This window comes from Bombyx mandarina, chromosome 12 (assembly GCF_030267445.1).
Source record: "Bombyx mandarina strain Sakado chromosome 12, ASM3026744v2".
Classification (NCBI taxonomy): domain Eukaryota; kingdom Metazoa; phylum Arthropoda; class Insecta; order Lepidoptera; family Bombycidae; genus Bombyx; species Bombyx mandarina.
In genome coordinates this window covers 687,270-701,165 of record NC_143219.1, presented here as the reverse complement: position 1 = coordinate 701,165, position 13,896 = coordinate 687,270, and the positions used below count along the sequence as shown (strand labels likewise).

Sequence of the window (13,896 nt, the reverse complement as noted above, 5' to 3'; positions counted from 1 at the left end):
TGGAGGATCCCGGGAAGCTACGTCCAGAGGCTTTCTTTCACAGATATTAATTATGAGAAATAGTTGTGTTTTGTTTTTGCAATGGAATCGAAAAAAGAAATAAATACTGTAATATTATGCAAAATTTTTGTCTAGCTCCAAATCTCTAGCTTGCTTCTCGGATTTGGTAGAAAAGATCTTGGTTTGAAATAAAGAGTGCTTTTGTAATTAGTTTATCTTTCATCGCTGTGTACATAAATTTAAATAGATCAATAAAGGTATCCTCGCACTTTTTTTTAACAAACATTAAAATATCCGTGAGTTTAGAGCTTAATTTACTAATTAGAGAGATTAATCTACTTATTTGAACTTGGTAATATAATTATAATATTATTATACCATGATATCTTGTCTAAAGGTTTCGCATTTTGATTTAAAGACAAGAATTCGCAAATCAAGAATACGATTAATAAAAAAACATATTTATAAATAGTAAGCGAAAATTCAATAAAAATATATACATAGCACGCTTTAGTAATTGAAGTGTAAGTAACATTATTTAAATTTAATCGGAACGGCGAAAACTTAAATACCAATGAAACTAATACAATGCTAAAACATACCTGTGCTAAGTATATTGTTTTTAAAATAAATTATTCTGCAAACTAGTGGTCCCGCAGTAGTCAAAATTCGACTATAATTAATTGAAATTATAAGTTCAAACATTATTACGGTTCTATTGCCAAAGACTATTATTATACTTCTATAATCACAGATTTCACCAAGACTATCCTTTAGACAGATATTAACACAGACAAACAATATTTAATCTATTCTCAATGTGACTATAGACTTTATGCAATAAGAAACGTTTGACAATAAACCAATAAACAAATAGTATGCATATGTGTGTGTGTGTGTTTGCGTCAAATACTTACATGGTAGTGTGTGTAATGTTTTCTTTATTGATTTAATGTATCTTTTAAGCATTATTTTAAAAAAATATTAGCATTCCTTCCTGCACTCCTTCTCTATATTCTCTATAAGTGTGGGAAAGTTCATACTCCTCTGTCTGCGCAATTTTCGTAAAAAGGGATACAAAGTTTTTGCTTCACGTATTAATATATAGATAAACGCGAATAATGAATTAAGCATTTGAAATGTTTTGTCTTCAAACTTGTCGTTAAATTCGCTGTCTAGAAAATATAAATGTTATAACGTGAATTACCTTAGTAATGTTGTGGGGTCGGCGGCTTGCTCGACATTGCTGTTGTCCATTAGCGACGGCAATCACTCTATTCAAACTTCGAAGAAAACGAAAAAGACGATGAATCAATATAAAGTTGACTTTTTTTTTAGTTGGTCGTAAAAGAGCATACAGTCCATCCGATGGTGTTGTTACCGTCGATCCCGAATGTCAAGAGCACCATGGGTACTAGGGTAAGCAAGCTGAAAACCGTTTTTGGACCTCGTTAAATATTTAAATCAACCAATCGTCGAGAAACAAGAACGCATGTTACGCGGTGAGCGGTTTTGTAGTTTTAAAAAAAACTTTATTTTAATATACACTGAATTTATTTATCCTTTACAAAAATCTGATGTTACACGGACAGAGTTACGATGTTATGAGCTTGAAGATTGATGACGAACTTTCTAAGTTTCAAGGAGAAAGAGAATTTATACATGAATAGTATTTACTAAACAATTAGTAAATGAGTCATTTAGACTATGAACCGTATTGGTAAACATATTTAGAATCCGTAAGGACACAATTAGTAAATGACGGAATTTTACCAATGTGAAAGGAATACAATATTAACTAATGTTCTAATTCCAAACGAATATCTGATGTAAAGTAAACAATATACATATGATTTAGTAACATGAGGAAATAAGTATGTTATATAGTAACAATGATTTAGAACTTAAGAACTAAGAGTTAGAGTACATTATGTGTTTATGAGAATTGATATATGACTTAGGTACTAGTGTGAGGGGCATAACATAACACCTCCCCCCTTAAAACAAAGGTTGAGCGTTGGTGCTCGAACTTTGAGAATTTTCTGGATTTTCTGGATTTTCGATGTCATCTTCGTCTTCGGAGATGCACGATGTAGGATGACCGATGTTGGTCATTGGAATTGAAATTTGTGTATTTCTTCTTCTTGAAGAATTATCAAAGCAATTGTTGAAAATCTGGATACATCCGCTATTTGACCTTCTTCGGGTCGCAAATGAACATGGAAAATTCTTGAAGACTTTGTATAAGATGTATGTAAGCATTGTGATTCCGATCGAGAAATAGATCCATGAAAAACTTGATTCATGTTTCTTCATGAAATTTTGTGTTTTGATTTTCTTAATTTCCTCTGAATATTTGTCAATATGGTGCTTGATTTGTTGTAATGAGTCCAACGGGATCTCATTGATTGGAATTGGAATTAGATGTGGTATTTCAACATTTTTTAATTCTTGGAAACGTTCGTCAGTTGTTATATCCGGTGTTACGATTGGATATGTGATGTTTTCATTTGATGATTTAAATGCTGTGAGCGTGCTGTAGCCAGTATGGAGCTTGCAAGATGCTGGCAGCGTTATGATTCCTGATCCATAGAGTTTGTGGTTCGACACTTCACCATTACATTGAAGTACACATTGAGTTTCTGTGCTTAATACGTAGAGCCATTTATCACTTTCTAACTGCTGAAACGTTGCTATTTCCGCAGGAAATGATGTGACAGTGCATGATTTAGGAATTGATTTTGATTTTGTTAGCAGGACTTCAAGTTCACATATTGGTCTTGAAGTAGATTCATAGACGACCATATTTTTGCATAACCGTTGTCTTGATGCGAAATTGTTGCAGTTTTCCAACGAACTTGTAGAAATATACTTTTCTTGATTTTGATTAGTGGCTAAGAATATATGCTCTGGTAGGATGGTGGAGTGATATGAGGAATTAGGATGTTGTACAGGGATTGAATAAATATGATATAATTTAAAATTATCGTTTGTAACTAAGGGAAATTCTAAGATGTATACGAGGCGATTTGAGTAAACATAAGCTGATAAGGTAGAAGAATCTAATAAGGTATGAATATTATCTAATGTTAGGGATGTGACTAAGCGTTTATTTGTTCTAACATGATTTGACAATAGAAGCTCTTCGTAGAGACGCTTGAGATAAATTATCGATGGGTGAACAGTATTTGATTTAGCAAAAAGAATACTAGTTAGACAATCGTTTATATCGTTTTCTAAGTTAGTTACTAATTCTAGAATTTGCAGGGAAATTGTGGAAATTTCTTCACTTATTTTAATATCGAATACAGTATCCTTTGTAGTGTTAATATACTCGTTTAGACGATTAATATTTTCATTGATAATTTGTTCGTCGTATGTGATTTTGAATATAGATTCATTAAAGTTTTTAATTGTAGAAGATGTGATTTGTAGTTGTTTTTGCATGAGATTCATTACATCTAATTCTCGTTTTTCTAGAGAATTAATGCATTCGTTATAATGTTCAGCATCCTGTGCGTCAGGTGTACCGATTAACCATTTCAGAACAGAGCTAAGGCCATCAAACAATTCTCGTTTGATTCGTGAATTTTTGCCTAAGTAAAGGTTTAATTCCGAAAGTCGGTTTTCGATTATAACGATTTTGTATAGAATGTTGAATAAATTTGTAAATTTTGTAAATGTGTAGGTATATAAACATTTTAGAAATCGAACAAATAATAAAACTAATATAAGGATTTGGTAAGGATTGTATAAGAGAATTTGTATTTTGGATGGCTGTAAATTGGCCTATCCTGTAAAGAAATATTTCTAACTTAAAAATACAATATGGAATATAGTAGATTATATTATAATTTTAATTATAAATTATGAATTTTGAAATATTAGAATTTAGGATGAATTATTGTTATTAGAATAAGGTCTAAGACGATTTGAGTGAACTAATTGGGTTTTTCCACCCTTTTTGATTAGGAAATTTTCATTGAAGCCAACACGAACTATTTCGTATGGGCCTTCCCATTTAGAATCTAGATTGTTAGGATTAGGAACTTTTAACATAACTTTATGACCTATTTTATAATCTGCAGAATTCTTAATTTGATTGTCATAGCGTTCTTTCGCTTTTTCTTTCATCATTTCTAGATTTTGTAAAGCAATTTCTCTAGAGACCTTTAAACGTTCGTTTAAGTCTTTTAAATAATCGCAAGCTGTGTAATCAGAGATTGGTTTTAGCGAGTAGAACGGACGAGGCTTAAAACCAAATAAAAGTTCATGAGGAGTATAACCCGTGGAAGAGTTAACTGAGGTATTATGACATAAAATAGCGAGAGGGATGATTTGATCCCAATTTTTATGACGACGATTGCAATACATGCGTATATGATCTCGAAGAGTCGCATGGAATCGTTCGAGAGCGCCATTTGTTTGAGGATGATATGCTGTATTGAATGTATGATGACATCCGAGAAATTTTGTTAATTGCTTAAGAACGTTATTGGTAAATTCGGTACCTTGGTCCGAATGAAAACGCTTTGGAACACCGAAGTGTTGGCAAAAATGTAAGATTTGTTTAGCAATAGTGACTGCTTCTTTGTCGGGAATAGGATATGCTTGAACAAATCTTGAGAGATCGTCTTGCAACGTTATGACATATTTATTATTATTATCACTAATTTCTGAGTATGAGACTAAATCCATTGATATACGCTCAAATGGTTCAGTAGATTGAGAGGTTATGACCATAGGTGCTTTAAAGGACTTACGTTGAATTTTATTTCGTTGGCAAACGACGCATGATTCTATGTATTCTTTAATGTCGTTTGTCATTCCTTTCCAGAAATATTCATCACGAATTTTTCTAGTTGTTTCTGAGACTCCACGATGTCCTGATAGAGGTTCATCGTGATAGGTTTTTAGAATATTAGGAATTTCTTCGGGCTTAGGATAACATATTTTATTTTCACAAATTATAATTTTACAATTGTATGATTCAGCGATGTATGAAGATATATAAAATTGTTCGTTGATTTCTAGTTTACACTTATTATCATTTTTATGATCTGGAACGTACAATGTATCGATTTCATGTTTTTGGAGACATGAGAGAAGAGATTTAAAATAACTTTCAGAATCCCAAGGATCGAAGTGTCTGGGTCTAGTGCATGTAAAGAATAAATTTTGATTATGATTTGAATTTAACAAATATACTTCGTATAGAGATTTTTGATTTTCTAAAAATGATTCAGTTTGTGAACATAAACTGATAGCTTCATGAAATAGATTATTTTGTGAAGGAGGTTCACATGACATAGGAATAAATATATTTTTGTGCTTAACATCTAACAATTGATCTGGAGACATTTTAGTAAAAGAAGTATTTATATTGCTACGATCTAAGGATTTGTAATATTCAAAATTTATTTGTAGATAATCGTCTTGATCATCTTCACTTAAGTCTATAACGTTAGAGTTCATAATAGCTGGACGAGACAGAGCGTCTGCATTAGTATTAATTTTTCCTGCTTTATAAACTATCTCGTACTCGTATTCTTCGAGCTTGAGACGCCATCTTACGAGACGACTGCCTGGATCTTTGATTGAAAATAACCACGTCAGAGGTTTGTGGTCTGTAACAATTTTGAATCTTCTTCCGAAGAGATAAGGTCTGAAATGTTTAACTGCCCATACTATGGCAAGCAACTCTCTTTCTATAGTTGAATAATTAGACTCGGCTTTATTTAAAGTACGTGAGGCATACGCGATTGGCAAATCTTTGCCAATATCTCCTTGTGAGAGGATAGCACCAACAGCATGTAACGATGCATCGGTAGTTAATACGAAATCTTTGTTGAAATCGGGGTATTGAAGAATTGGAGTCATTGTTAAAATTTCTTTGCATTTATCGAATGCCGACTGCTGATCTTTACTCCATATAAATGGAACATCTTTCTTGAGTAAGCTCGTTAAAGGTTTAGTGATTTTGCTAAAGTTAGGTATAAATCTACGATAGTATCCTGCGAGACCTAAGAATGATTTTATATCTTTACACGATTTAGGAATAGGAAAGTTTTTAACTGCTGAAACCTTTTCTGGATTTGGTTTCACGCCTTGATTTGTGATGATGTGACCTAGATAGGCAACTTCTTTGCGCATAAATTCACACTTGTCGGGTTGAATTTTGAGACCATATTTACGGAGTCGCTCTAAGACTTCAGTTAGTTTTTGTTCATGTTCCTGAAGACTAGAAGCAAAAACGACTATATCATCTAAGTACACGAAACAACGCTCTCCCTGCAATCCGTACAGAACGCTATCCATAGCGCGTTGGAAAGTAGCTGGAGCATTTTTGAGTCCAAAGGGCATTCTTAAAAATTCATAGTGACCATAAGGAGTACTGAATGCTGTCTTAGGAATATCCTTTTCATCAAGTTCAATTTGGTGAAAACCTGATGCTAAATCTAGGGTAGTAAAATAAATAGAATGACCTAACTTGTCTAGGATATCGGTGATGTTTGGCAAAGGGTAACTATCTCCAATAGTGATTTCGTTTAATTTCCTGTAGTCTATAACTACACGCCATTTCTGTTTACCAGAAGCGTCAGACTTTTTAGGGACAACCCAAATGGGGCTGCTCCATGGAGATGAACTAGGTTGAATAATTTTTTGGTCTAGCATTTTTTCAACTTGAGATTTTACTTCTTTTTGATGAATGAAAGGAAACCTATACGTTTTGGTATTGATCGGAATATCAGAAGTAGTAGGAATTGAATGTTTTGTATTGTTACTAAAAGACAGAGGCTCGTCTTCTAAATAAAAGATATCTGGAAATTTTGAAATAATTTTGTCTAGAGATTTTAGTTCTTCGTTATTTAGATGGTCAGTTCTCACGAGTTGACGAACTTTATCTCGTTTATCGTGGACGCCATTATTTAATGAGTTTGTAAAGTTTATTTGTGAATTAGCATTATTTGAGTTATTAATTAATGATAACGATTTAGTTTCTACTAATGGTAATGATGTAAGCGTCTTATCACGGTCGCTTGAGTTGACACAAGTTATGAGGAATCTTCCATTGGAAACTGAGATAAGTGCATTCGGTATGGTCAACTCTTTGTCTAGGGATTGTTTTTCGACGAACGCGTTACCATTACATATGTCTTTTGTAAAACAAGCGATCACCGTTTCAGATCGCTTTCCTAGAACTTGTTTACAATCCGACGGTGACTCATCTTTATCACCGAGAGTTGTTAACTTGTAATTTTTGTCTTTAAGACGCATGGTCTTAGATTGAACATAAATGGTAGCATTGAATTTGTTCATAAAATCGTTACCTAAAATACCATCTACACTGATATTTAAGTTAGCAACGTGAAATTTGAATTTTGATAGATTATCGAGGGACAGTTGTGCTGTACCAAAACTACGAATGGTAGAGTTAGTTCCAGATATTCCCACAATAGACACGATGTTCGATTCATCTAGAGGGGCTGTACCTATTTTGTTTCTATTAATAACAGAAATAGCAGCGCCTGTGTCGATAAGAAGGGTTACTGGTTGTCCTTCGATGTGAAACTTACAATAAAGTAGATTTTCTGGTGGTACATTGAATGATGATATTTTGTAAGTTTCTATGCTAGTTTGACTCTTTGAGCTAGGAGTCGGTTTTGAATGAGAATTTAAATTAACGATTTCGTTAGATTTAGGATTTGATTTAGAATTCGATTTAGTTTTTGATTTAGAGTTAGAGTTAGATTTAGATTTTGATTTAGAATTTGAATTTGATTTTGAGTTTCGTTTAGAACTCGATTTAGAATTTGATTTTGTGATTTTGTCAAGAGGTTCTGATGATTTTTGAGTTGAAAAAGCTTTAGGGTTTACAAAGGTCTCGAAGTCACTGTCTTCAGTTTGAGTCGCAACGTCACAAAGTTGTCTCCGATAGACTGCTGAACTATGTGAGTTACTGTTCTCGAACTGAGGGGTGAAAATAGCTGTTTGTTCCCGATGAACTGAATTAACAACATTATTTTCTGTGACCTGAATTTGATTTTTATAGTTTAAAGCTTTTTGCTTATTGTGTTTGTTAGATTGATTTAGAACGTCGTTAGATCTAATATTGGGCTTTAAATATTCGCGGTTTCCGAAGCATTGCCCGTGAGTTCGGCCGCCTGCGAGTTTAAATTATTAATTTTGATTGAGTTGTGATCATGTTTATTTCTTTGATTATATTGTCTCTTACGACATTCTTGAATTAAATGACCAGGCTTCTTGCAATAGTTACATGATTTTAAGGGAGTTGAAACATTATGGTTGCCAGAGTTTGGTTGTGGAGTTCGAATATGTCTGGATTGACCATAATTTTGATATCGAATAGTGCTAGGGTTTATATTAAAAAGTTTTTGTCTAGCACTGTTCATATTTCGAATTTTCTCTTCCTGTATAGCAAAATTTCCGGCGTCAGTTAGATTGTTGAAATCTCTGGTTCTAAGCATTACGCCTATGTCAGAGTTTAAGCCGTTAATAAAAACATTGAGAGCTGTTTCCTCAGCAGTAATTTTACGTCCTTCTAGGGTGTCATCGTTATATTCGATACACAGTTTTTCGATTATTTTACTTCGACAAAGATTCACGCGAAGAAAATATTCAGTAACAGTTTCTTTTGATTGTTGGAACATGGATTGTAGTTCTAACATAAGATGTCCTAACGTTTTAGTTTGAGAAAACTTTTGTATTAGGAAGCATTTTAAGTCAGACCATGTTGAAAACTGTTTGGCATGAACGTCTGATGAACTTGGCCCTGTGATTTTATTTAACGCGTATATTAAAAGTACCATCTGTTGTTGAACAGAAGCTAAACTAAACGCGGAGTCGCATGATCTGATAAATCGATACACTTGGCTAGGAGATGATGTATTGAATTCTGGTATTAATTGTAAGAGTGTAGCAATCGTAATTTCTAGAGCCATGTTTTTGTTTTCTGCGCTAAACATTTGAATGGCTTGATTTAAGAAAATATATGATTTAAGAAATAATGAAAAAAAAATCTACCAAAAGTCGCGAATTTGATTTGAGTTATGATAATTTAAGATTTAAGATGATTAAAGATTTAAGATTTGATTTAAGATTTTGTTCAATATATATGATTTAGGACAAAGATTTAGGATTGTGTAACAGATTAAGGATTAAGGATGAATTCAGAGCATATAAAAACCACTTACCACAGTACAATTAAAATTAGATTCTGCATGTGGGATCTCGTCTGTTCGGCGAAGTTATTTCAAAAGCCTTCAGCTACCGTGCTTGATTCACGTCGTCTTGCGGTCGCTGGCTGCTGCTGGGCGATGTGTGTCCCGTAGTTGCTGCTGCTGCTGTTGCTTGGCGATGTGAGTTCCGTCGCGATGCGGTGATGCACGTTAAAACTTCGTCTTGGCGATATTTCTATGCGGAATCCTACCGACTGCGCCAAATTTGTTACGCGGTGAGCGGTTTTGTAGTTTTAAAAAAAACTTTATTTTAATATACACTGAATTTATTTATCCTTTACAAAAATCTGATGTTACACGGACAGAGTTACGATGTTATGAGCTTGAAGATTGATGACGAACTTTCTAAGTTTCAAGGAGAAAGAGAATTTATACATGAATAGTATTTACTAAACAATTAGTAAATGAGTCATTTAGACTATGAACCGTATTGGTAAACATATTTAGAATCCGTAAGGACACAATTAGTAAATGACGGAATTTTACCAATGTGAAAGGAATACAATATTAACTAATGTTCTAATTCCAAACGAATATCTGATGTAAAGTAAACAATATACATATGATTTAGTAACATGAGGAAATAAGTATGTTATATAGTAACAATGATTTAGAACTTAAGAACTAAGAGTTAGAGTACATTATGTGTTTATGAGAATTGATATATGACTTAGGTACTAGTGTGAGGGGCATAACATAACACGCAGTTTGTAAATTAACAACCCGAATACTCACAAAAAACGGATTTGTTCTCTTTAAATATGAATTTCGGCGAGCCACATTTGTTTGCACAGTCCAAACTCGTGTAAGAAATTAGAATTATTCAATAACTTACTGTTTGGTTACCGTGTTGACACGACATTGTGTCGAAGTCTCAGAATCATTAAAATTTGTTACTCTGTTATTCTAATTATTTGCAAACATTACAAAACTACACGTGGAATAATTTTTTTGTGCGTAGTTTGCTCTGTGCACTAAGAAGCTACCATCATCATCCTGTCATCATCATCATAGTCGATTGCTCTTGGGAGAGCAGTCATGGTCATGTGGAATCCTTGCCTTAACAACTGTTCTCCATCATTGGCGAATTGAGGCTTGGCGCAAGTACTCGGTAAGTGGGGTTTTGGTAAGGATTTTTATTGGCTGTTAACAGCCAATATTTAAATATTGGTGAAGAATACTAGTCACTTGTGGTGGGACCTCTTGTGAGTCCGCACGGGTAGGTACCACCACCCCGCCTATTCCTGACGTGAAGCAGTAATGCGTTTCAGTTTCAAGGGTGGGGCAGCCGTTGTAACTAAACTGAGACCTTAGAACTTATATCTCAAGGTGATTGGCGCGTTTACGTTGTAGATGTCTATGGGCTCGAATAACCACTTAACATCAGGTGGGCTATGAGCTCGTCCACCCATCTATGAAATAAATTAAAAAAAACTGATTTCGATACAGTGGTTAAATGGATCCGATGAACATTTGATACACTATTTCATTGTGCCATTTGAAAACTAAACTATCCGATAATAAATCGTTAAGTATATAAAAGCTGGGAGATGTAGATTGTAGAGATACCAGAGCGGGGTCAGAGTAGCACGCGCTCAACGCGTCAGTGTAATTACAGCGGAGCGCTCCGTGCGTTAGCTACTCATTAAAACGACTAGTGATGCGCACGTGGTCGATAAAACATAACAACAGATATCAATATTTCATTGAAACGTTACGAATGAAACTATTTATAGTTATTTTTACGAATCAATCACATATTAGTGATCCGTAAAATTTTAAAATTCTGTCTTTTCAATTGAAGAATATTGACAATTGATATATGGAAATGGAGTAAAGATACCTTTTTAATACCCTACGTATTCGCTGGAAGCCTCAAAGGATATTCCAGTAACGCCAGGACGAGTAGGTGTGCTCCCGGGCTCAACCTGAGAGAATTTGCTAACACTAGCCCTAGCAAGAGCAGTGCTTCGCAGAATCTACCACCGGATCGGAATCGCGACCCACTGAGAATATCCGGCGAAAAACTCAGTAGGAAATATACCTATTATTCAAGTACAAAGGGAATGCATATTGTTATATTGTATATTTGGTAATTGAAGATGTACAATAGTGTAGCAAACGTGACTGATGGATAAGGAAAATATCAAATACCTACCGCTTCATCGCCTAACTTAGAATTAACATTGATGTTATTGGTGAATAAACTTTCATCGACATTTGATTTGAAACGATTTTACAGTAATCTTCAAATAGACAGTAGCGCGGTTGTGCGATTTTAAAATTTAAAACTAGTTACTAAAACGATGATCTATACTACAAACCTACTAATTACAGGACTAGTAATAGTTCAAAATGTAAACAAAATAATTGTTTTTGTATTTTCTTTGTGGTTAAGATTTTGAGTGGAAGATATGAAGACGAAAGTCCTAGTGAGTGTTTACAACGCTTAGCGTGGCATCAACATTCAGGTAAAGCGTTCCAGTTTGAAGAGATTTATTGTTACTTCGAACCTCATGTCTCAAAATAGGTCCACAAAACCTGTGTGCACGTCCACAAATAATAATAAAAACATCGACAATAACAACAAACAACATTAATCAACTGATTGAGCTTTGGCTAACAAGCCTACCTTTTTAACAAAGCGAGTAATTTTGACTTGTTAACGTTATTGTATGTGTTAACATGTTACATGCGTCTCTTGTGTGTTTCCTGTTACGATAATCATTTGTTAAGGTAACGCGTTGGTACAACTGTAAATCAAATTGAATTAACCTTTTTACACAGTCATTATCATCATACACTTGGAACCACCAGAGGTTTATAATTATTTACGTGACGAAGATGACTTATAAGTATTTGTAGTAGGACTTCTTCCTCCTACCCAAAACACGAACGCATCAGAACAAGGCCAAGCTCGTGCTTCTGCGGTACTCATGTTGGGTTTTTGTAACGTCAGCCTTAGCACCATCCATCCTTTTCGAGCTCTTATAACCTCCAGATATGTACACCATTTCTGGAGCAGTAACCGGGAATTTAAGGCTTGTACAAGAATGGGCTTGGGATTTTGGGCTCTTGCATTGGGCAAACTGGGATATTTAAATTATGAACATAATCCCCACTCTGGACACCAAGAACCGACGCTACGCTTTCAACATGACATAAGGTGGAAACAAAAAAGAAAGTTAGTATAGAACGCGGGGATAATGCATGGATTAGTTATGAAGTACGGTAGGAGTAGATCGAAGTAACATTTTTGTTTTCATTATAGTGAAAACTTCTTTAGGCCGCCATTATTGAAACGCGATGAAACGGAAATGCGACACTCAAAATAATTTAACATATTCATTTCTAGCGCGTGTGAATTGAACAATTACGGCCCACCTACGAATAAAGCCCACTGAGTTTCTCGCCGGATCTTCTCAGTGGGTCGCGTTTTCGATCCGGTGGTAGATTCTGCGAAGCACTGCTCTTGCTAGGGCCAGTGTTAGCAACACTCCGGTTTGAGCCCCGTGAGCTCACTTACACACGTTAGGGTGAAGCTGAAATAGCCTCTCAAGGCTATCAGCATAGGGAGGAAAAAAAAAAAAAAACGAATAAAGTCTTACGACTGGTACCAAAGCCTACGACCAAAACTTAAGTGGTGCTTCTTATTGACGTCTTAATTGCATAGTTCTAACAACTGGCATATTCGTCAAGCCGGGATGCATGACGATTTCGCAACTGAAATAGACAAATTGATGGTACCTACCCGTGTGTGCCTTATTAAACATACTACTAATACCCTAATCTCCTGGCTTTTAGTCCAGATTGTTAGCCAGAAGGTCTTTAAAGGATTCATTCACTAAGATCATCAACACTAAACATACTCGTTCATAAATTCAAACGTTATTTCTTGAAGTCCCCTAATGCAAACAAACAATTACAAAAATGGCGATCAGTAAACTAACTACAGGGTAATTCACCCTAATTACAGACAAGTTGTTGGTGAATAATTTAACAGGATCGCGTGGGAGTACACACATGACCAAACATTCGATTGTTTTCTATTGATTTGTTTCTCTTTCAATACCGTCGATGTAGATAATTCAGGTGGATGTTCTGGGTCACATGTATGAACACGAGCGATCCTAATTGCCTATCGTCATCGTCAACGAGCACTGGCTTGGTTTGGATCAGATTAAGTTTACTAAAAGTACTCCGGTGCCTCACACAGGCTAAACTTGTAAATCAGAAAAAATGAAACACGGCATAAAGAATAAGCTCATCGATGAGCTCAGTAGTGCGGGCGTCGGCTGCATGATCGATGGAGTTTCTTTTAACAATATTAGTTATGCAGACGATATGGTATTGCTGAGCCCATCTATGAGTGCACTCAGGAAACTCTTAAAAATTTGTGAGAACTATGCTGAGTCCCACGGGCTGAGGTACAATGCCAAGAAGAGTGAACTGCTAGTGTTCAAAGCGCAGAACAAAACTTACGAGAACGTACCTCCAATCTGGCTAGCGGGCGCAACGCTTACACAAGTCAAGCGCTTCAAGTACCTCGGTCACTGGGTAACAGAGGATGGTACGGATGATTGTGATATAGATAGGGAGCGTAGGGCGTTGATAGTAAGATGCAATATGCTGGCCC

At 35.0% G+C, this 13,896-nt stretch overlaps 2 protein-coding genes across 2 annotated transcripts; both read right to left on the bottom strand.

The window, feature by feature from the left end:
* Nucleotides 1-1,531: 1,531 nt before the first annotated feature.
* Nucleotides 1,532-3,720, bottom strand: LOC149501715 (uncharacterized). The gene has a single exon (XM_089731670.1). It carries the CDS (start codon nucleotides 3,454-3,456, stop codon nucleotides 1,999-2,001), a length of 1,458 nt encoding a protein of 485 aa, XP_089587796.1. The 5' UTR covers nucleotides 3,457-3,720; the 3' UTR covers nucleotides 1,532-1,998.
* A 4,007-nt stretch (nucleotides 3,721-7,727) lies between these two features.
* LOC149501714 (uncharacterized) lies at nucleotides 7,728-8,987 on the bottom strand. Its single transcript, XM_089731671.1, has one exon. It carries the CDS (start codon nucleotides 8,985-8,987, stop codon nucleotides 8,121-8,123), a length of 867 nt encoding a protein of 288 aa, XP_089587797.1. The 3' UTR covers nucleotides 7,728-8,120.
* Nucleotides 8,988-13,896: the final 4,909 nt, after the last annotated feature.